This window comes from Antechinus flavipes, chromosome 2, assembly GCF_016432865.1.
Source record: "Antechinus flavipes isolate AdamAnt ecotype Samford, QLD, Australia chromosome 2, AdamAnt_v2, whole genome shotgun sequence".
Lineage (NCBI taxonomy): Eukaryota > Metazoa > Chordata > Mammalia > Dasyuromorphia > Dasyuridae > Antechinus > Antechinus flavipes.
In genome coordinates this window covers 222367880-222392542 of record NC_067399.1, presented here as the reverse complement: position 1 = coordinate 222392542, position 24663 = coordinate 222367880, and the positions used below count along the sequence as shown (strand labels likewise).

Genomic DNA, 24663 nt, shown 5'->3' with positions numbered 1-24663 from the left:
TTATGGAATTTTCTTTTGAGTAGATTTTTAAGAAATGGAACAGGTTCTAGTCCCTTTTGTTAGCGATGACTCTGGGGTGAGTAACTAGGCATAGAATTCTTGTTTCACTGCTAGGTTTTTTTTTTTTTTATTATTATTTCCAGTTTTCCTGTAAAACTCCATTGAAAAAATTGTTGTAGGCACTAAATAAGAACTGTTTAACATATAGCATGACATTATTATATAAAGTGTGTGTTCTGCTTTTCTAAATGTTTGTTACTTCTTGATAAGATTGTGCTGTTTTTTTGTTGACATCTGACTTGTTTAGATATTTGTTAATGTATGCTTAGGGAACTGTCAATAGACAGAATTAGCATAGATTGATTATATTTATATAGATTATAAGAAGTTCCTAGAAGTTGAATATTTTTTGTTTTTTTCCCCCTTCAAATTGAATATATGTTTCCTTGATATTTGGTAGTATTTAGGGATTTTTTTAATTAAAAAAAAAAAAAGCTTATCTTTTGAAAGCAAGACAAGTGCTGAGGTTTTAATGATAATTAAATTTCATATTTATTCTCAGTTTCGAAATTGCTTTAAAATATATTTTATTCAAATACAATTGATTTCTGAGGTACTTTTTTTTTTTTTTGAGTGAATACTAAATGTTTCTACCACATGTATTTTCTCTTGCTTTTTATTTAGGACTTTCACCAGATCTTCAATCAATGGAGCAGATTCGGAGAATTATGAGACCAACAGATGTCCCTGATACAGGTATGTTATACTAAAAATTTGGGATAAAACATTTATCTTGGATAAAATGCCATTTAGTTGAGATATTTAGATATTTGATTCTGATTTAATTATGTTGAGTTCCATATTGGGACTACTTTATCTCTTAGACTAAATGAAGACTACTTGGTCGTATATATCTGTTATAGCTCTCTCTATATTGTAATTACACACCCAAAAAAAAGTATATGTAAAATTTGATACTATCTTGTGATTCTGGCCATCTTTTATTTTGCAAATATTCCTGATACTCTTCACTCTTCTAGGTGTTGATCATTACACAGACACCCCTCTTCAGCGCTTTTTCAGAACAGTTTTTGAGAGAGAGAATACATGTAATCTACTATTAATCATTCTTTAAATTTTTCCATTAGTTGCTTCATAATCTTTTTGCTTCTAGTCTGCTAACTTTATATGGCTTTTCCTAAGAATTAGCTAAATTAGTTAATATAACTTGAGGAAATAAAAGGTCTAAATTGTAAGCAAAATTTACCTGGATAGCAAAATGTGGTGGTTGACTTTTGCAAATGATTTTAACATACTTTATCCTGAACAATTAGTTTAATTCACATTTTATTAGTAATAAAGGGAAGCAGAGGCTCATTAGTCTAAACCTCTGCATTGACTTTTAACATGCATTTGGGCTTATGTGAGAGTGTGTACACACTCAAACACACATACACAATTAAGGAATTAGTATAACGCCATACTGGGGACACAAAAAGCTTTTCACATTAACTTTTCTTATTCAGCTCTTCCATGAAATAACAAAACACTGACTTTGTAGTATCCTTCCATTTTGCACAGCATTTTTCCTAGACTACTTGGCCTACTAGCAAAAAGGAAATGGAATAGCAGGTGTCAACAAATTATTAAATTAAGCAGACAGTACCATGGAAAAAGGTTTTCTGTAACAGAGTAGGCCATTCTTGAAGTTTATCAAACTGAACTTAACATTGGTGTAAGAAAGGAAAAAAATTCAGTGAGCAAATAGATCAACCTCTCTTAATCTCCATTTCTTCATTTAAAGAAAGGAAATTAGACTTAATAGGTCTCTGAAGCCCTTTTTTCCCACCCCTAAATTTATATCAAAACTTTATTAAACACTTATCCTGAGCCTGGAACTATGCTAGATATTTACAAGTATAAACATAAGGGCTAAAAACAATGAGGAAAAATGTGAATTAAGATTATCATAGCACAATGAAAAAGATAAAATTCAAATAATAACCCCTTAAAAAAAAATGATTGTGCTGCTCAGTATGAGTAGAGAAATCTATCTTATCCTGCAGGAAAGTAGGGGAGGAAAGGGATATAAGAAATGGGGGAAGGAGAGAGAGAAAAGGGGAGGTAATAGAAGAGAAGGCATATTGGGTAAGGGTGGGTTTGGAAGCTTTTGAGGATGGCCAAGGTGAAAGGAGTGAAAATAGTAAATGGGGGAACAGTTAGCAATAGTAATTGAAAAGAATTTTGAACCAAATTTCTCTAGTGAAGGCCTCATTTCTCAAATGGATAGGAAATGGTCAAATTATAAAAAATAAAAAGACTGTTTCTCAATTATCCTGTCACTAAAAGAGCATAATGATTTTAATTTTAAATAAGATCAATAAATATTTCAAAAAAGAAACTAACAATTCATCCAGGTGAATGAATGAATGACTAATAAGCATTTGCTACGTGCCGAGTGCTCTGCAAAATGTGAGGATAAAAAAATACAAAAACGATTAATTCTTGATCTCAAGGAGTGCATTAACAGAGGTGGATAAAAGAGAGTGGTAGCCAGAAAGGAATGCTTTGGTTTAGAAAGTTGCCAGGATGGTGAGTGGGGAGTTTGGGGAATAGATGGATATGCCCTTTCAAATCAAATCGCAAGGGCAATTAAAAAAAAATAAAAGGGAGGCATGACCTGAAATAATTGTCCTTATTAGGCATTCATAAATCATATTCTGAGCAAAAAAGATCATAATTTCTGTTTAGGTGTTGCATAAATATGAACTTTGAAACAATGCCAATTGCCTTTCATTTTTAACTTTATTTGCCTGGTATTTAGCATTGAATCATTTTATGATATTTTAAAACCTTCCTAGTAAATAAATTATAGTCGAATAATCTTTCTAAGATCTGGCTCCTTAGATTGCAAATTTCTGGCATTGGAAGAGAACTATCAACTACTGTAGTCTTGTGTTTCACTTAATATACACTAAGAAACAATGTTTAATACAAGAACAAAGAAAGTACGTTCTTAAAATACTAAGGAATTATAATGGAGAGTTTTGTGCGCAATTACAAATTAATACTGGCTTCTTCAAGGGAAATTTTGTAAAATGTATATCTCTAGCTTTGGAAAGTTATGTCGTCAGAGTCAAAACCAGTACATATACTTAGTATATGTATTAATTTAAAAAAAAACACAAAAGTGAAAAATAGGTGCAAAAAAGATTCACTGCTCTTAAATGAAGATGATCCAAAAATTATCTTTTATGGTCATTAATAAAAATATAGCAGAGCTAACAAGTATGAACACAACTAAGCATACAACTACAGGACTTATCATTTTTGTTTGAATATTCGTGGAAATCAAAGAATTTTCTTTTTGAAAGCATTTCAGGTATGCCATTGCATTCTAATTTTTCTCATCTGTAAGAAGTCCTTTGTTTTTGCCATCTAGTGGCAACTACTGTTCTATCTGATTTCATATTCCATCTGGAACTGTTTACTGAGTTGGGCAAATTGGTCTATGTAGTAGTCTTTAGTTTCATTTTCCTGTCTGGCTTTGAGAGGTGCTCACTGAAGGAGTTTGCTTATATTAGTGGGAGTGCCTTTGAAAGTAATTTGTGACAGGTGCCATCCTCAAATTTCACCAGGTCTTTTAGATAGTATATTCTCCTGAGCATCAAACTTTCCCCAAATCTGGATTTGATTTTTAGTTTTCATATCTTTTGTTCATATATTCATTTAAAGTTTGGGGGCTTAGGCTTATTAAGCATTGAAGGTACTTTTCTTCAGTCTCAAAAGCTGACTCTCTGCACCTTCATGGAAACTTGAAGCACTATAACTTAGTCTTAAAGTCTTTGTTTTCACAGGAGGCATTGTATAACAGTTTCCTTTCACTGGCTCTCTATTAGGAAATTCAGAAACAATTTGTTCTTTTTCATTTCCCATGTTACAGACTTTAGGACTTGATTTTTTTTTTCTGGATCTTGCCTATGTGACAAGTTAGGTTCTAAAGTTTTTTTCTTAGATTTACATATTCTGTGAGTAGCTCCTGGAAAGGATTCTACAGCCAAAACTGTCTACCAGGAACTCAGCCAAACACAACTTTTCCCCTTAGAAGTTTGGCAATGAAAGGGATGAAGAAAATGAGAAGGTTTCAAGGATGTTTTTAAAGGATCACAGGAAAGAGTTTTTGTTGTTGTTTTGTTTTGTTTTTGGTTAGGATTAGGAATACTTATGTTGATTGGTAAGTGGGAAATAGGGAATAGAGAATTAGCTGCAACCGATTATAAAAGTGGGGTATTCTTGGAAGAAGTGGGAAGGAATGACATGGATTTAGACTTGACTCCATGCTGGAGAGTAGAGATATTTAAACAATCTTTGACCAAAAGGATAATGAGAATAGTCGGGGTTGGAGGGGGTAGGAGTGGGGAATTAAGTAGAAGAGGAGGTTGGTAATTAAAGAATTTCTTTTGGATGATTTAAAATTTCAATAAATTAGGAAATAATATCATGTCTTAATTTGGGGTATATATATGATTTGAACTTTAAAAGTTTGAAGCATTTACAATAAAGTAGGACATCAGTAAGAATAGAAAATAATAGAAGGACTTACTATGTGAAAGACAGTGTGCTAAATGCTAGAGATAAAAAGAATGGCAAGATTCAGTCCCAGCTATTGGGGAGCATACCTTTTAAAGGGGACAGAACATAAATAATGAGGTTTAACACATTCTGAAAAGAAAAGCCTTAGCAGTGGGAAAGGGGAGGGTGGGATAAGGAGTGGACCAGGATCAGGAAAGGCCTCCTTCAAAAGGTAGGATTTGATAAGAGTATTGAAGGAAGTTTAAGAGCAGCAAAAGGTTGAATTCTGACTAAATTTTCATAGTCTTTGTTTAAAAGTTTTATGAAGAGACAGAAAAAAATGCTATTTGAGAATAGTTGCAATTCGTTTTAACTTAAGATGTGGAAGCATTCCAACTATCAAATAGATTGATTATCTTTTTCATTGGAACATTATAAAGGTTTCCTCTAATTACAAATGCACATATAAACATTTTTATTTCATTATTGCATAAAACTCTTAATATGGAAAGTTTTTTCACCAGTTCAAGTCTTAAACTCAGTCAGTCCTAGTGCCTGATTAACATAGAGGTGAAACAACTTCCTCATGATCACACAGCTAGGATGTGTTAGATGTAGGATTTTAAAAGGTCTTTTTTTTCTTTTTAATCTTTTTATTTTCAAAACATGCATAGATAATTTGACAGCATTGATCTTTGCATAGTCTAAAAAAGATATTCTTGCTCCAAGGTCAGCTCTTTTACCTTTACCAATGCTACATTGCCTCTCATTGGACCACAGTATGCTTCATTATAAATGGTTTTGGTTTTTTGTTTGTTTTGAGAGGCAATTGGGGTTTAGTGACTTGCTCCCATTCTCCACTTCAGCCCTGGTACTCAATCCACTATGCCATCTAAGTTACTCCCCCCTTTATAATTATTTTTTAACTTTTAGGTAGGTAGTTATATATCATACCATCAGGTACAATGAATAGGAAGTATTGCTTTTCATTTGTATTCAGATCTTAACATTCAAATAAGAAGTTATTAACTACAGAGGTTGAATGAGAACCATATCAATCTATTCTTTAATTTTCGACATCTTACCTCCTTTTATTATTTCAAAGTTTTCATTAACATTTATTACTCTTCATTGTCAGGAAGTAAAATTCATTTTAGTTGTAAGATTTCTAATAGCCAAAAAGCTGTGACATGCTTTAATGACTTCATCAGTATGGATAATTCTTCCATCAGCATAGATATAACTCGCCTATATCTTTATAGAATATCTTCAAGAGTTGCTCTGTACAAAAAAAGAAAAATTTATCCTATGGGCAATCAAGTTTTTCCAAAGTTAAGCAGACTAATCCTTATACAAGAGACATGGTGTTCAGCAACAGATCTATACCAAAAGTATATATGTTAAACTGTCTACAGAATTGTCTTAGCACTTTAAAATTTTTTTTATGATTATGAACTTATTAAGCATCAAAAAAATAAGCATTTCTAAATACAAAATGAGAAAGAAAAAGAAAACTCTATGAAGTAGGGAATACCCCATTATGTACAGATTTTTAAAATAAACTTATTTCAAACTTAATATTAGTTTTAACTTGAGTGCCTTCTAATTTGCTTGTGTTCTTTTAATTTCAGTTTAGACATTTTTAGGAAGATAGTTGTGGAATCTAAAGTGTTGAAAAGAACCTTAGGGAGTGTTGAGGCCCAATTAAATCATATCATCCTGAGAATATTTATTGATGAAACTTGGACAACAAACAAATGAAAAATGGAAGGGATTCTTAGATATCGTGACAAATTATTCTTCCAACAGTGACAGTGGAGTTCCCATAGACCCTGAATGATTTACATCACAAAGCAGAAGTGTCATTATGGTAGAGGGAAAAGAACAGGAAAAGCAGCTGAAGTAATAAAGCGATACACAGAAGCATTTATGTTGAAGATAAAACAATTTTGAGGATATTGAAAGAATCCATTCATAAGATATTTGAAATAAAGGAGGATACCATTATTACTTTAAAAAAAAAAAAAAAGGAAAGGGAGACCAAGAAAACTATCACCTACCTATTTCTTTGTCTCCACAAAATCTTAGTGAAATTCCTTGATGAAAATATAAGAAACAGGCAGGTTTTTTCATACATTCTAAAATATATCACATCCTTACATAACTTCCTACAAGGCATAAAGAATATAAAATTCCACCCTTATATGACTTTTAAAAAAATTTTTATTTTATAAAGGAAAATGTAGCATTAACAATTCAAATGTTGTATTCTTAAGTAATTCCTTGATTGATATAACAAAATTGTTAATTTTGTTCAGCCATCTTATTAATATCAAGTGAAATTAAAAATATTTGTCTCTGTTGTTGAAAATAACTGTTACATAAAAAGAGGGAAAAATTCCTTAGAGCTGGCCAATTCTCTATATCATCTCTTTGTGGATAACATAGTGATAATTATATCAAGTTCTAGGGTACTACAGAACATCCGAAATGAGATATATAATTAATATAACAAAGGATAATGTGAATACAACATCCCTGTTTTTCAAACTGTACTTTGGAAATTCATGGACATCGTTTATAGTTTACCTATTAAGTATAATGTAAATGAACATGTCCTTTGATCAGATAGAATTAATAGGATGAAGGAAGTAAGTTGGACAGCTTTTGAGAAATTGTACACTTTTCAATGACATCCTCTCCCCCTTATACCTTTCCCTCAAAAATCTATCTTTTTAACATCAGGAACTAAAACCTCATTTCAGAAGGCAATGAAGGGGTATATGGAGAACTTAAATAGGCAAAATAAGTTACCAACAAAGAGTTGCACAAGAAAAACAGTATGAAAATGTAATCAGAGAAATATATGATTTGAAAGAAGAACACTCCTCCTGCTATCCATTCAGTGTCAAGAGAGGGCAAATAGAAAAGAAATAAGCCTTTAGTACATTAGATAGATTCTCATCCCTGGGGAAAATTTACAGAAGAACATGGACAAAAGTTGTACTGGAGGGATTTATAGTATGTACTCTTGGAAGACACATTCATAAAGTTAGGTAGTTCTCCCTCACTATGTCCATGGATAATTGTAAATGTATCCTTCTATACTAAAGTCTTGCCAAGAAATTACTATTAGCAATTAAGCCAACACGTATATAATGATTAAAAAATGTTATCTCCATTAAGAACTTGTTCAGAGTTAAACCATCACTTCAGTGGCACCTTGAGATCTTAACCATTCTGAATTCAGCATTTTTGCTCTATGTTGCATTGCTTTCTACATTATTGTCATAGTCTTTGCTTCTGGAATCTTGATGGTAATTTTAATGACTTAGAGAGAAAGAAGTAGATGAGTTCCAGAGAATTGAGTACTTCACTTTGCAAGTTAAGAATAGTTGAGTTCTCAGCTTTATAAAGTTAAAAGTAATAACTATTATGTGCTAGGCATAATATAAAAATAAACGTTGACCTAGTACTCTGCCCTGAAGGAGTTTACAGTTCAGTGAGATTAGGGAGAATATAATATAATTGTATATTACAAGAAAATGTTTAAGTTATGCATGTGCTTTACTGCATTCAGTGGAGTTAGGGGTAGACTGATGACAACATAGAAAGCATAGAGATTGACTTGAATAAAGGTACATAGGTGGGAGAAATTTAAGAGTAGAACTGAAACAGTGTTCTGGTTTGACAGGAACATATCTTCAAATAGCAGAGAGAGAGACACACACAGAGAGACAGACACAGAAAAATAAGGGCAGGTGTAATAATTCAGGTAGTACAGCAAGTAAATTGGATCCAAGTATAAAAAGTGAAGAATTATTGAAGGTAAGTGGTTTAAATGTTGAGAGAACAAAAAGTGAACTAAGAAAGACTTTAAAATACAATAGTTCTATGTTGTATTTCTAGTAACTTTTTCAATGCTATCTTTTTTAAGGTTTACTGTGTGATTTGCTGTGGTCTGACCCAGATAAGGACGTACAAGGCTGGGGAGAAAATGATCGTGGTGTTTCTTTCACATTTGGGGCTGATGTGGTCAGTAAATTTCTGAATCGTCATGACTTGGATTTGATTTGTCGAGCTCATCAGGTATGAAATCTTAAAACTTGTTTTAATGAATGTTTTGCTCCATCTAGTGGAGTTGATAAGATTTTTATTCATTGAAAATATTTATTTTAACAAATATTTTATTAAGTCCCTGTATACAGAGGATTAAAATAAGTGCTGGAAATAGGAATAGAAAAAGAAAACATTGCCTACTCTTGTGGAATTTATATTCTACTGGAATAGAAGTTTTTCTTTCAAAAATTTGTAAAGGGATGTAACATGACCATGTTTTGCATGTTACCTCTGCAAGCAAAGAACAATGGAATCTTACATTTTTAAGTAACATTTTGTTATATTTAACTTTGGGCAAATTTGACCTCTGTTTTCCATGATTACATCTGCCACAGAATTATTAAATACTTTGGTGCCAAACTTTGTGTAGGAAGATAAGAATCCTGCCCTCAAAGAATTGACATTCTAATAGTTTTACAATCCCAGTCTTAATCTAATTTCAGATTATTAGGATTGGCAAGGATTGGAAACAGATCTCTAATTTGTTTAGTTTATTTTGAAAATTTTTTGAGAACTTAAGAGAAAATACTTAGCTATACCTTGTCTTGGTCATTTATTTTCTGTTTTAAGAGATCAAACTTCAACTGGGCTATTAATTCAAGTAAATGTTTTTCTAATAATTAAATGAGAATACTCTAGAGTAAAACTTCAACTCACATGGCTTATTACACATATGTCTGAAAAATTATTTTTAGGATTAAAAGCCTTTCCATGACTGTCCCCTTTTTAGAATCCCTTGTTACTTCAAAAATTTGTCTCAAACAATACCTTTTGCATAAAGCTTTTTCCTGAAATCCCTATCTGCCCTCTGATTGCCTGTTCATTTTTGATTTTTTTTTTTTTTTGACTAGGACTAATTTTGCTTTTGAACTTGTATTCACAACTCTTAGTACAGTGGTTGAAACATAGTAACTGCTTAATAATGCTTGTTGAGCATTCTAAAGTGATAATTGTCATCCTAGCATCAGTTGATGTTAGGATGACAATGTAAATTTTACCGATTTGCCTTCAGTTTTCAAGAAGAATGTTTTCTTACAAGTATCAGAAACCAGTTCATTTCTCCAAATTTTATCAACCTGGGATCAAATTATGAAATTGGAAACATTTTGGATAGTCTTTTCTGACTTGGTTTTTAGATATTTGTAGTAACTAATGATATATATATATGTAATATATATATATATATATATTTTGAATTGAGCATTTTACACATCCAGTTAAACAGTAGCATCTATTTTGAGAGAAATGTTTTATTTTCAAAGTATGGGATGTCTTCTTTTGTCAGAACAATTTCTTTAAATGTTGACATCTAAACAATGAATGTATTTAATATCTAATTACTGTCATTGCCAAGAATGAGTAATAACTCGTTAATATATGTATATCGCTCAAGTATATGCCTATCAGTCATCACTGTTCTGCCTTTTGGGCAATTTTTTGCCTAGTGTGATCCTTCTCCCTTTCTATTTTGCTATTACTACGTTTTTTAATTTGTATTATTACCTGCTGCCTCTACTTTTGTTAAATAGAATAATAAGCTTATACATGATCTATTCAAATCATATCATTCACTAGTTTCATGTATTGAGTTGTTTTTGTCATATAGCAGTTGTTTTCTGGCTCCCTTAATAGGATTCCTGACTGCTAAATTTTAATTCTGTCATCTCCATATTTGGGTTCAATGCCTTGATATCATCAAAATTTGTTTCCTCTGCTTACTCTCCTCTTACCTCTTTTACAGCCTTTGAAATCTGGCATCTAATTTCATCATTCACGTGAAACTGTCTTTCCAGAGTTATTTGATATTTTAATTGATAAATCAAATGACCTTTTCTGAATTTCTTGACCTTTTTGTGGCATTTGATTATTTTATTTTTAATTTATGGAATAAAACAAGTATTTCTATAACATAGTATAATACAAAAAAGGTGATTGTATATGAAGCTGCAGATCTACTATGTACAACTTTCTATTCCTTTCAAATATACAACAAGATTATCATCTAAATTTTTTTTCTTTTTTTTTTTTCCTTCACTCCCATCCACCCCACCCCCATCCTAGAGATGGCTATGGTTAAGACAAATAAGTATATGTATATTTAAAATTTTTTCTCTACATATATTTGTCATTTCTTTCTCCAGATGCAGGTAGTATGTTCATATTCCCTTTGTTGTTAACTTGGGTATTTATAAAAGATAAAATAACTTATTTGCTCAAAGGCATTCTTATGTTGCTGTTACTATATACAGTGTTCTCTTGTCTGTTTCACTCTTCATTATTTTGTGCACATCTTGCCATGTTTTTCTAAAATTATTGAGATCATCATTTCTTATAGCAAAGTAGTATTCCATCACAGTCATGTACCACAACTTGTTAAGCCTCTAACCAAATGATGGACATCTTTGTTTGCCATCACAAAAGAGAGCTGCTATAAACATTGTAGAATATATAGGTTCTTGTCTTTTTGCTCTAATCATTTTTGAAAATTGACCAAGTGATGATATTGCTGGGACAAAGAGTCTAGGTAACCTAATAACTTTTTAGGCATAATTTCATATTTCTCTCAAATATGGTTGGATCAGTTCTCAATTTTGGTAAGTTTGCATTACACAAATTTGATGCCAAATTTGTGATCAAATTTGTGGCAGTGTGACACAAATGCAATCCTAAATCAGGGATTCTCTGCTTCAATCACTGAAGTTGCTCTGGCTGATGGGAGGCCCAGACACTTTATGGAACTCCAGATACTGGAGGTGCTTTGGCTTCTAGGGATTTAGAGCCATGGAAGGAGCAGCACTCTACCAAGCTTCCTGAGGTGTGGTCATAAATACCAATTGTCTGTATATCCTTTTTCTGTGCAGTAACAGACTTGCATCCTAGCTCAGGTCCTATCACCTCATGTTTAGACTAACGCAGAATAGCCCTTTAACTGGTTTTCCTGCTCCAAGTCTGTACTCAACTTAATTGCAAGGTAATTTTAAAATGATCTTTCCTAGTGCAAAGTATTTTGTGTGTATCATTAAATTAACAGATTTTGGAACTGAGAATTTAAAACCCCTTATGTTTGAAATCACATCCTTAATTAAGGATCAATCGCAAGCAAAAGTAAAGGATTTATAGAAATTATAATGTAATTCATTGGGGAAAATCATTTTTCTAGTAACCAATAAAAGGAATAAAAGGACAAAAATGAAACATTTCCTGCCCTTAAAGAAGGTTACATTACACTAAATAAATAATAGTTATAAAAATGAAACATATAAATAACTTTGGATCCAGGGAAGGGGAGGGAACAGAACAGAAAAAGCCTTGTGTAAGGGTGGCACTTTAGTGTAGGGATTCCAAAATATGATAGAGGGAGTACAGGTAAGACTTAATTGATTAGATATATGGAGGATAAGGATGAGTTAATCACTGACACATTCAATTGAGGTTCAGAACCTGAGTGCCTGAAAAGATTATGTCCTCACAAGAAACAGGGAAAGTAGGAAGAAAAGGATAGATTTTAGGGATGTCATAGGGTTGACAGTATTTAGTATGTGTACTAGGGCATGATACTCTTAAAATATCTGACCATGAGGTTAGATTGAATTGAAGTGTCCAAAAATGAGTTTAGAAAGTGGTGTGATCTGAGAATCAGAATCAGAAAAGTGTACATTCTTAATTTAAAAAAAAAAAAAATTGCCCCATTTCCCACTATTTTGCGGGTTGTATTATTGTTCCAATATATTAATATTGACAATCAGGAATTAATTGATAAGTTAGCATGTTTTATTTTGATAGGTGGTTGAAGATGGATATGAATTTTTTGCCAAGCGACAGCTGGTAACCTTATTTTCAGCCCCAAATTACTGTGGTGAATTTGATAATGCTGGTGGAATGATGAGTGTGGATGAAACTTTGATGTGTTCATTTCAGGTATGGTATTATTACTTACATAGTCCCCTGAATACCTTTGTTGGCAGTTTTTGGCTTTTTTTCCCCTGGTGGAAGTGTAGTAAAATATTCTAGCTCCTCTGATAACCCAAATTAACTTCTAAGTCACCAATAACAGTAGTAAGATATTTCCTGCTTTATAGTTGCTATATATGGAAGACTAATAATTCTAATGAATACTTGTAATGACCGCGTATTTAAAATCAGCCGGAGTCAGGAATTCAGGTTAAGGGAAAAATCTTCAATATTTATTAAAGTGAAGAGGTGAATAAAGATTGCAATAGCATTATGGGCAAGAATGATTGCTATAGCAATATGGGCGACAGGAAGCCAGCTAACAGAGAGCGATCTGCGCTGAGCTAACCGTCGCAATAGCGTTCAGCAAATATTATTCATAATGTATGCAGAAAGTTTTAAATGTCAATTAAAAAGTATTCTTGTTTGCTCATTAAAGTAGAACTTAATCCATTTAACACTGGTAAAAGAGATTATATATGAAAGTGATAAAAAAACGTTAAAAAATTATATAGTTTAAATTTCACTAATTTAGGCTGCTTCTTTTCTTCTTCCATTACTTAAGTTTAATAATGAGGTGTTCTTGTGCAAATTATAGCAATTTAATTATCAATTATGCAGTCTAATTGGTGTTAGACCCTGTCTTCTGAAAGTTTTTGTACATGCAATTAATATATGTACTCAAATCTCCTTATCTTAAATAGAGGTACACATATTTATTTCTTGTGATATTGATTCCCATGCAGAATACATACCTAATACAATGTGGTTATAGGCTGGAAGACTTATGCAAATGTACTGTGTAAAATGCTTTATATGAAAAGTTTACTTGGGCAGCTAGATGGTTCAATGAATAGAACACCAGCCTTGGAATCAGTAGGACTTGAGTTCAGTTGTGGTCTCGGACACTTAATCCTAATTAGCTGTGTGATCCTGGGCAAATCACTTAAGTCCCATTGCCTTGTTTTTCATTTTATTATTATCACAATTTTCATTTATTGCCCTCCACTGTGGTAGAGAAAGACTAACTTATATGTAGGCTCATGCTAGTGCTATAGTATCTTGAAAGAATTAGTGGATCTCCCTAAATTATTATTAGGAATTTAACTTTTCCACTAAGGAGAATAAAAATAACCATAATTGAATTGTAAAACCTTTTATAATTTGACTATTTTCCCCTCATAGGACCATCAAAACTAATCCATCTAAATTTTAGGATAAAATCATAGGATCATAGCTTTAGTCTTAATTCCTTCTTATAGTCCAAGAAATGTGGTTTTGGAAAGATTACATTAAATTACCCAATATTATTCGAATTAATGGCCAGGAAAAAAACTAAAAAGAATACTGAGATCTTCAGCCTTCTAGTATTTGTACCATCATATTGAATCGCTTCTTGATTTATTAGAACAATTTAAATGTAATTAGTCCAAGAAATAAGTATTTGATGCAATTTTATTTCATAGTAATATTAATATATAGTGATACTGAATAAAAATATGCAAAACTATGGACAGTGATTTTAATTAGGAAGATAAGCTCATGAATCTACAGACAAAAAAGTTAACAGTCATGTTTTAAGGACCCTTTCTTCTCTTTTTGAAGGTATTTCTTTAAGGTTAAAATATATATATTTAACATTTCTGTCATTATAATATTTTATCTTAATTTGTCAGTTATCTGTCTTACATAATTCTAAAAATATGACACTTGCTTGATAATTTCTTTATTACAGATACTAAAACCATCTGAAAAGAAAGCCAAGTACCAGTATGGTGGACTGAATTCTGGACGTCCTGTCACTCCACCTCGAACAGCTAATCCCCCGAAGAAAAGGTGAAGAAAGGATCTGTGTAGAGAACCCATTAGATCTGTCAAGGACAAAACTCCATAATATATAAGTGTGCACTGTAAAACCATCCAGCCATTTGACACTCTTTATGATGTCACACACATTTAACTTAAAGAGACGGGTAAAGGATCTTCTTTTTTTTTTTTTTTTCTAGTAGAACGATGTGCAACACTGTATTGTAATAAGTATACTCTGTTCTAATATCCAGCAAAGTTAAATCCAGATTCAAAAATACCCATTAAGGTTCCATATGCACTTATCATGGTTTTTAAAGTTGAAAAGCATCCCAGTTAAAACTAGATGTGATAGTTAAACCAGATGAAAGCATGATGATCCACTTGTGTAATGTGGTTTTTAGTGTTGCTTGATTGTTTAATTACTTTGGGTTTGTTTGGGGGAGGGAGGGATTTGTTTTGAATTTTTTTTTAAGCTAGAATAATGGCAGATGGTTTTCATTTTCCCTAGATTTTTTGGAAGTGAAATGTGGGGAGGGGCTTTTGAAAACAGCCACTGACTTATTTTTCCTTGCTTATTGAGCTGCTTACCTGTTTAACTTAGTAAATATGCAGCCCATTATACTTTTTAAAAAGGATAATATACAGTGATAGTGAATAAAAACATGCAAACTAAGTCCGTTCTAGTAACTTAAGCAACTTGACTGAGCAATCTGACCAGCTGACAGTAAACATTTTGCTTTTTACTTAAATTGCCACTGATTTGGACTTGCGCACTATAATATTTTAACTTATTAATGCTATATTGTGCAGTAGCATTTCATTTAACTTTAAGATAAGGCTCAAATAGTATTACCCAATTAGTTAGTAATGTGATTATGTGGTACCTTGGCTTTAGATTTAATTAGCACGAAACACCTTTTGGCATGCTTAGCTTTCAGGTAACACCCTCACCTGCATCAGAGCATTTTTTGTAGATCCCCAGAATGTGAGGATCCTTTTTTGATAAGCCTCAGAAAGCTGATTCTTTCCTTTTTTAAAATTTTTCCTTAAGAAGGGATATATTTAAATGGATGCTGATTGGTGGGACATTGTCAACTATATGGATATTGGGTGCTTAACTGTCTAGTATTGCCATGTGGATGTTGTATTCGATTGTAAGGCTTATCTCACTAAAGATTTTATCTTCTGGATTTTCATGATCAAAGTTCATACAATATTACTGTATAGACTTATGCTTTGTAGTGTACTATAGTAGCAATAATTTCTGTACATGATCAAGAGTTTATTGCTGTATTTCTTTTACTGTTCTTTTCCCCCTCCCCTTTTTAAGGGTTAACATTAGCAAATGGCAAGGTGTAAAAAAAGTCACTTAAAGTTCTTAGTAAGGTGAAAATTGCAAGACACAGATTTGTGGTTCTTTACTGAATGTAATTATAAAGGTTTTTATTGAACATTGTCAAATTTGTAAGTTTGGAGAAAGATATCAGATTTATAATGCCATTCTGAATGTGCTTTAATAGATGTAAAACTCTTTAATATTGTCTTTAAAAATGTTAAATTGAGGATTCTAGTAACTTACATTTGAATTGGCACGTTACATAATGCAAGAGATATTTGATTTATGACAGTGAAAAAGTTCTTTAAAATAGATGTCTCTTTTCTAATTCCATTTTGTTTTAAAGGCATATTTCAAATGTAGTTTTTTTTTTCCATTTAGTAAAAGTTGTCTAATTGATTTGAAGCCTGACTGGTTATTTGTCTTTTTTCTTTGCATTGAAATTTTAAAACAACAATAACAACCACAACAACACACTTTCCTCTAAAAGACTTGTCATTAATAACTTTAATATGTACTGGCTCAGTGCCTCTTTAAAAAATGTTTATGGATTGTCTATCTATATCTACATATTGTAGATATAGATATCTATGTAGCTGTCTGTACAGATAACATATAAACATACATAAAATATGTAAATGCTACTATCATTGCTTTATTCTTGGTATACTGGGTTAAATTTAACAGCAGCACTTTGTTTAACTTGATTTTAAATGTCAATTTATTCAACTAGTAATCAGAATTGAAATTGAATACTAGAGTCTTCAAGGATTTTAGATTCAGTTTATTTTTGGTGTGAGTATATATGAGGAAGGCTTGAAAAATGTGTTTTAGATGGCATGGAAGATGGAATAATGTATCTTCTGTTAACTGTACATAATACATTCAAACCTCATTAATTCAAATTCATTTAATTGGGAATTTGTAATAATTCAGATAGGACTAAAGTTTACCTTTATACAATTTATGAAAAAAGATAGCTAATTATGTAAATTTTTATAGTATAAACTAAAATAGAAGAGGGTTTTAAATTAAACTAAGAGGAGGAATGAGCTAAATTATTCAGGGAGCATGTTAGCCTACTTATTCTTTTTAACCCCTTTTAACCACTTTAGCAACATCATTTGCATACAAATGTGTTCATTACAAATGTTATCTACTTGACTACAATGTTAACATTGCTATGTATTTGAAAGTAATAAAACTTAATTTCTTTTTTTAACTAAAATCCTACAATTCTGGTGTCACTAATTCAGACTCTTTCCCCCATCCTAGGCATTACAACTTAAAAGATAAAATTTCAGAATATAATAATAATCTTCAAAACCAGGAGTTAACATAAATAACATTACTCCCCCTGAAAAAAAAAAAACACAGCAATGACATTTTTAGGAATATGTACATGATTTATGGGTTTTTTAATACAAATTTTTTGTTGTTGTTAAACGAGATGTGATTTTACTACTTTGTTTTTACGATGTTTTACCTGTGTTGACTAGGTTCAAAACAATGCTGCTGTGGGTAACAAGGCACTTGACTTCATGGAAGACATTTGGTATTAAATAACATATCCTTATCTTCTTTCCCTAGTCAGGTCTCAGTAATCACCTTAACAGCAATAAAGATATATTTGGAAGTTTTCATCACAAACAACTTTTCAGTTCTAACATTCTTTGATTCATGGGATCATAGGATTTAAAATTGAAAGGACTTTACAGATTATCTAACCTACTCTACTCTCAACTACCTTCAATGCAGAAGCTGGATCATAGGCTGTGATAAGATCATTGTATCATTTTAAATTTTACTTTGGTGTGCGTGCATGTGCATGTGTATGTGTGCGAGTGTGTGTGTAATATCATCAAATCCAATAAATTTTCTTCAGAATATCTCCACTATCCATTTTGTTGTTGCCACCACCTTAGTCTTAACTCTCATAATCTCATGATTGAATTGGCAGTTACTTCACCAATTACAAAGGATCTCTTCCTTTTAATCCAAAGGATTTTCAAACTTTGTTAGTTCCTGTATTCTTAGCTTTCAGTAAAATTTCCCTACATCCTATTCAATATAAAAGGAAATTCTTAAGTTTACTATGCTACATATACTTGTGGAGTGAAAAGAATTAAACTTTTTGTAATGCTCTATTAGGTTCATAATGTTGTTTCACTAGCACTACTGGATGTTATAGCTGTTTGTCAAAAATTCCCCTTAACCTACTTCATCAGTTTCTCATAACCTTTGGGAGTAATAATTCCAGATTAGGAACTCTACATGGCAACCAGATTTTGATTTTTTGTTAAAAAAAACTTAGTGGTTTCTTACAGTCGTAAGAACAATTTAACATTCTTGCATTCAAAGATATTCAAAATTCCTTTTCTCAAGAAGTGCTATGTAATGTATTACAAATTACAGTGGAGTCAGGGAACTCAGGCTCAAAACCTGGCTCTTGTCATTAGCCAATTCTAATTCTAGGAATAGATTATTTAACTCTATTGGTTTCAGTTAACTCATGTCTCAGAGGTTTTATGACCATTAAGATCCCAATGTGGCGCTAAATTCTAGCATATATAGTATAGGTAAATGCTATGGGGAAAGGGGAGAACTTGGTAAGGAGAAAGCTTCATGAAGAAGGTAGGATGGATTAGAATTATTGATAACCGGATTTATGTAAGGAAAATTGAGAGGCACTTCATGATTAGATATAAGGTCAAGAGTAGCCTCGCTGGAATGTAATGGAATTTTGCTAAGAAACTGAAACTTGAGAGTATAATATGGAACTGAGTTTGGGTTACATTGTATAGACAAAAGAAGAATAACCAGAGATGTTTGGATAGAATCAAAGTATGACTCTTAACAATTACATTCAACCTTTTAGGAGAAAGACATGCCTGGAAACCTGAAAAGTATGTTGTTACAAATTACTCAAAAAGTAGGTTGTTATAAATTCCATGTGTAAACTAATGAGAATCTGGACTGGCCTTGAGTGGGATGACAAATACAGTTTATCTACATGGCTTCTATAGAGTTATATTAAGAAAGGGTTTGGGAGAAAACAGGTTTTTTTCTGTTCATGTTAAATAACAATATGGGACTGTATATAAGTGCCAGATAAGTTCTAACATTTTGGAGATTTCAGAACAGCAATGAACTTAATGTGGAATGCAATAAAACCATAGATAGGATGTTTATAAAGAAAAACCATTGTAGTTAAATAGTATTCCATAGCACTATCATTAGGGGGCTTTCTTGTTTAGATTTCTAGAGTAACTCTCTACTGTGAGAACTGATAACCTGGAAGATGAGTAGAATTTAGATAGAGGAAGAAGTGAAGAAAGAAAGGTATTCCAGATTGGGAAGATGGTGAAAGTTTAAATGTCAAGGAAGTGGAAAATATAAAGTGTGATTAGGGGGAAGAAAGGAAATAGGTTGGTGCCATAAACATGCTGGATTACCAGACTGGGGAATTTGGACATTATTATAAAAACAAGGACAAGACTTTGTCTATGGTCTGTGGATTTTATTTTCATATTTTGATTACTAAATAAAATTAGTTTTTTCAATAATTCTATGTATTTTTATTCATTTGAATATATTCTCTGAAGGTATCTGTAACTTCACCAGACTGCCAAAGGATCCTTAAAAGGGTTTGTGCCATTAAAAAACTCCTTTGAACAGTGGGAAAACATTACTAATGGGTAGTTGTAAAAAGTGCATGTATTTTTTTAAAAAAATGGCTGACAGGTATGTAGTTTCAAGATTTCTCAAAGCTTTCCCCCACTTCCCCCCAAAGATTTTTTCAGTTCTTATTTGAGGCTCCTAACAGCTTTGTTCAGGTACTTATGTCTGTTTTACAGGTAAGGAAACTAAGGGTCAAAAGGTACTTCGCCTAAAATCACACAGCTTCTAAGTGTTGAAGGCAAAATCATTTGATACCCTTTCTGTTATATCATAAAGCAGGTTTTCAAGTGGAGAAGTAGCAAAAACCACCAAAATGTGGTATTTGAGGAAGACTGGCATAAGTACACATACTTAAGGTGAAGAAAGATGACAGAAGAAAAATTGATTCAGAGGTTGTAATACCTTAGACATGAGAAAGTATTTTAGTATGAGCGTATATTTAGTATGAGAAAGTATTTTAAACCTAAGTGACTAAGAGAATGATGGTACCATTGAAAGAATTGAATAAATCAGGGGGGAAGTGGCTTGAAGAGAAATGGTAGCTTGCAATTATGAAGAACTTTATAGTTTGAAGCAATTCTTCACGACTACTCAGAGATAGTCATCATTTTATATTTAAGGATACTGGTCTGTAATATTTAGGACTTACCAGGTCACATGGCCAGTAAGTATCAGATCCATGATTAAAACTTAACTGATTTTGAGAGAAATTGGGGATTTTTATGGGTGGAAGAGAGGGAGTTGGACCTTTGATTTTATGTAGAATTGCCTGAGGCCCTAGGAAATTGGATTAGCCTTACATCATACAGCCAGTAGGAGTCAGAGGTGGGACTTGAATTGAAGTTTTCTTGACTCTGAAATTGGCTTTATGCACCCATTTCTACACTTTAATTTAGAGATATTGACAAGAAGTATATCACAGAGGAGTCAGGGCTAGAGATAACAATCTGGAAGTTGTCCATACAGGGACATTACTTGTTGAAGCTGCCAGTGACTTAAGCATGCAAATATTTATCTAAAGTGAATGAAGCATAAAGGCTAATTGGATAAATTTTTTTTTAATGGATTAAGCCAGGCCTGGTGGTGTAGTTATGTAGTCCATTTCTGAGAAGGCTAACGTGGTGGACCACATAAATTTGGGTGTATTCAACTGCAGTAGGACTAAAACTGATTGATCAAGTGCCAATATGGTCAGTCTTCAAGAATAGGGGGCCAGATTCAGAATTTCTATGCCAATCATCAGGTCATGCTGTGAGTAATCAATATATATACTTCAAACCTAGGAGATAGGGAGACTCATTCCTTCTCCCAAAAAAAGTATATCACTGCAATTCAGAGCTGCTTTGACTATGATTTCATTTATACTAGGAATATAAGAATATTGCTCAGTTCTTTCAGAACGATATAATTTATTTGGTTACTCAACAAATATTTCACATTTGGAATATCAACATCTAATTTTTATAGTCTAAAATATTATTCTTAGCACTAATGCCCTCTTTAATGCCATACCAAATCATCACTGTGGAAGGGGTTCTCATAGTTAGTAATCAGGGCCATTTTGTATTTTTTTTATGTTTCATGCATTTTTTATATTGTTTGCATGTAACTAAAGGATTTATTGGTAAAGTTAGATCAACTTGCTCATGATGAACTCCATATTTAAGCTGCAAAGTATATCACAGGAATATGTTCAAAGCCTTTCTATTCTGATAGATTCTGTTAGAATTAGTATTTCTCTGGAATATTTTTTGGGAACTTGGGGTCACCTCTATGCCACAATAAAGTCATAGGTGCAGGACTTTTCAGTAAGTAGTTTTTTCATATCCTAAATAAAATGTTGTTCCTATAATTGAACACCATACTTGAGCCATGGTTCCACCAAAACACAGTTTTAAAAAAAAGGCATTCCTTGTTTTGGCTGCTATACTTGTTTTGTTTTGTTTACAGCTGTCACATTATTGACTTATTGAGTGTATCAAAGAGAGCTGATCTCCAGCTTTTGACACATACTGCCTATGTGTGACCCTTGGCAAATCATTGCACTTCTCAGTACTCAAGGCTACTCTTATGGTTATAAGATACAGAGAAGGTGCCAACCTGTATTGCTAAAAGGGAGCTGCTGGACACAGGAGTTTCCTATACCAGTAAACTCATATAGATAGATACTCTGACCAATAAACTCATATAGATAGATACTCTGACCTTACTGAGTACACGAGATTACCAAATTTACATTATGCACTAAAACTCCTAAAGAAGTTGCCTATGAAATTGCCTAAGAATACTCATGATCAGGATGGGTGCCAGTGAGGATCAAAAAGTTCCATGAATGAGAGAGATGAGGTTTGTTGTTCTATTCTCTTCTGAGCACCTTCACTGACCTCCAGATTGCCTATAGGATAACATACAAACTCTGCCTGACTTCAAAGCCAATACACATTCTAGTTCAAAGCTATCTTTTGAGTCTTGTTTCATACTATTCCCCTTAGCTGCTCAAGGTGCAAATTGACTTATGTTCCCTTGTATGGTATGAACTTGAGACCTCTCCTTAAGGTTTCCTTTCATTGATGTCTGTATGCTTACTTGTTGGCAATGGCTCCGTACAAATTTGGACTGAAAAATACCTAAGCTATCTTTCAATCCTACACCTTTGTGTGTTCATGCAAGCAATCCTCTCTCTGAAATGTACTTCTTCCTCACTAGTTCTTTCAGAGAAAAATTACCCTCTGTCTATTTTCTGATTTTAGAGCTCTCCTTATGTATTGAGGTATTTGTCAACCTGACCAAAAACACTCATGAACCTGTTAGTACCATTAAAAAGAACCTATTGAAGACAGCAGGTGGAAGAAACAAAACATAGCCCTCACCCCAACTTTAAGAGGCCATCAAGGAGACTCTGCAAAAGGGAGGTTGTGACTACTTATCTGCCAAAGGAGGTTGGACTAGATCTTTCACAATCTGTTCCAGCTCTTAATCTAACCTAGTCCAACTAGGAAAAGATTCAACTTTGCTCTTTTTGTTTTCTTCAGATAATTGTAAAAACAAAACAAAAAAACCCTTCAGATAACTTAGCTGAGTCACAGCCAACTACAGACTTCCTTGGATCTTGATTTTCAGGCTCCTGCTCTTGCTACTACATAATCCTGTCCCTGAGTTGAATCGAAAAAAATTTCTCTGGAAGAATATAACCAACAGGGGTTTGCTTATACTTTATTAAGTTCTAGGATAACCTCCCCATCCCTATCCCTGCCAAAAAAAAAAGTTGCCTTAAAAGGAAAAGGTTTTTTTTCAGTCCAATATTTAATTAAATAACATCGAAGTCCGTGCTTTTTCATTCGTACAAGTATTCGCTTATTCATTGTAAAGAGTTTATTACAAGCCATGCACATCGGAGCAGAACGAAGCCTTCCCTGCCTCTCCCCTCTGTGCCAGCCGGTGCCCCTGGTACCCTGTGGACGCCTAAGCACGGGAAAGGGCCTAGCACTGATGAAAAAACAGGCCCCGAGAGGCTTGCCCAAATGGACAAAACGGCAACAAAAAAGGGTGTTAATTGTCGCCGGACACCTTCATTTGACAACATTTGGTGCTGACCCAGAACTCCGCAGCTGTCACAAGCCGACCCCGAGAGCTCTGGAGCACGAGGTAAAAAGGCACGTGACACGGGGATGGGTCGCGTGACGCCCCGCCCAGGGCTCCTCTACAGCCTCTGATTGGCTGCTTGGAGCCTGGACTCGCGCTCCTTCACGCTCACCCTCTCTGAGTTGGCGGGAGGTTCGGAGTGTCCCGTGGTGTGCAGCTGTTTGCCGTCGAGTGAAGTAACTGCTCTCGGCTTTCCCTGAGGCCGGAAGCCACAGGACTTACCCCTGCTTGCCATTTGTTCTACAGACCTAGAGCCCAGGCATTCTGCCACTCAGGTACCTCCCCCATCTCCAGGTTTGGTTGCCTCAGGATATCACCTTTGCCCCGGAGGCTCCGGAGAGCGAGCGAACGACGAGAGACGTCCACCGAGAGCGCCTTCCCGCGGGGCTTTTTCCTGAACTGTTCCCCAGACCGAGGCTGCCTCGTCTGTCTCCCTTCCTTGTTCCAAGATAGCCGGTGGGGCGGTAGGAGCGAAGAGGGGCGGAGTAAATCAAAGAGGGGCGGTATTAGGTATTAGCGTGTGTGGCTGGGCTCTCGAGTCAGGCCGCATCTAGAGTGCGGGAAGCGGCCCTTTTGATGTGGGAGCCCGTGAGGAAAGGGGTGTGGGGGTGGGGTGCATTGAGGAGAGAGGGAAAATGTAGGTGGGGTGAGGGTGCATCGAGCTGGCAGGAAAGATAATTTGAATGTGGGGTAAATGCATGGGGGAAGAGGAGGAAAAGTGGGATGAGTTGAGGCCGGGGATGTATGTAGTGTGATGAGTATGCTTCCAGGGGCAGAGTGTGTGGATGTGATAAGTGCGTTAGAGGGGGAAAGGTTGGATATGTGATAAGTGGGCTTCAAGGGGAAGGGCTGGATGTGATGAGTGGGCACTGAGGGGGTGCGAGAGGTGTGTGGGTGTGTTGTGATGGGGTGTTCGGGGATGTGTAGGTCGGTGTGCACACGCTCCTAGCTAGCTAAGAACGCTAGGGAGGCCCCATCTCTTGATTTTGCGCGGCTGGAATTTCATGGCTGTACTTTTTGTTTCCAGTAGAGGGCAGTGCCCGCGGGCCATACACTTCAGGTAGCTGGCTGCTAGAACAGGTGAGTTCAGACTAGAACGTGAAATATCCCATAGCTATTGCATTGTAGAGACACCCTTCCATTCCAGTAGTTTTCTCTGGGAATGGGTTCTTTGTACCTCAGCCATCTTCCAGTGTTTAAGACAAATGCTTCCATGTTTGTGCACAACTATAGCCTTGTATATTATTGTGCACTTAAGTTGACCGTTTAAACTGTTTCAGAATAGGCTATTTCTGTAAATTTACAAATTTGTGTGAATTTAGAGGAGGCCAAATGTCATAGAGTTGTTAAGTAATATCATATCTCCTGGATAAATTCAATGAAATTATGTATGGGAAAAATGAAATGGTAGACGTTGCCCATAGAATAAATCTATATAGTTTATTCAGAACTTTATGCATTGCAAAAGTCATAATAGATACCCATTGGATCTAGCACTTTTCCCTTGATTACTTCAAAAATGTTTGGACTAACTATATAAATAATGATAATTG

The 24663-nt window shown here is 33.9% G+C and overlaps 2 protein-coding genes across 2 annotated transcripts in view; both read left to right on the top strand.

The window, feature by feature from the left end:
* The window catches only part of PPP1CB (protein phosphatase 1 catalytic subunit beta), a 72798-nt gene extending 55783 nt beyond the window's left edge, over positions 1-17015 (top strand). The window contains exons 5-8 of the mRNA XM_051976222.1: positions 685-756; positions 8510-8661; positions 12475-12609; positions 14378-17015. Coding sequence (XP_051832182.1) covers positions 685-756; positions 8510-8661; positions 12475-12609; positions 14378-14482 — 464 coding nt within the window. The 3' untranslated portion in view covers positions 14483-17015. The remainder of the gene's footprint in view (positions 1-684; positions 757-8509; positions 8662-12474; positions 12610-14377) is intronic.
* A 4567-nt stretch (positions 17016-21582) lies between these two features.
* Positions 21583-24663, top strand: part of SPDYA (speedy/RINGO cell cycle regulator family member A) — a 31476-nt gene continuing 28395 nt past the window's right edge. The window contains exons 1-2 of the mRNA XM_051976221.1: positions 21583-23385; positions 24138-24190. The gene's annotated coding sequence lies outside the window, so the exon portion shown is untranslated. The remainder of the gene's footprint in view (positions 23386-24137; positions 24191-24663) is intronic.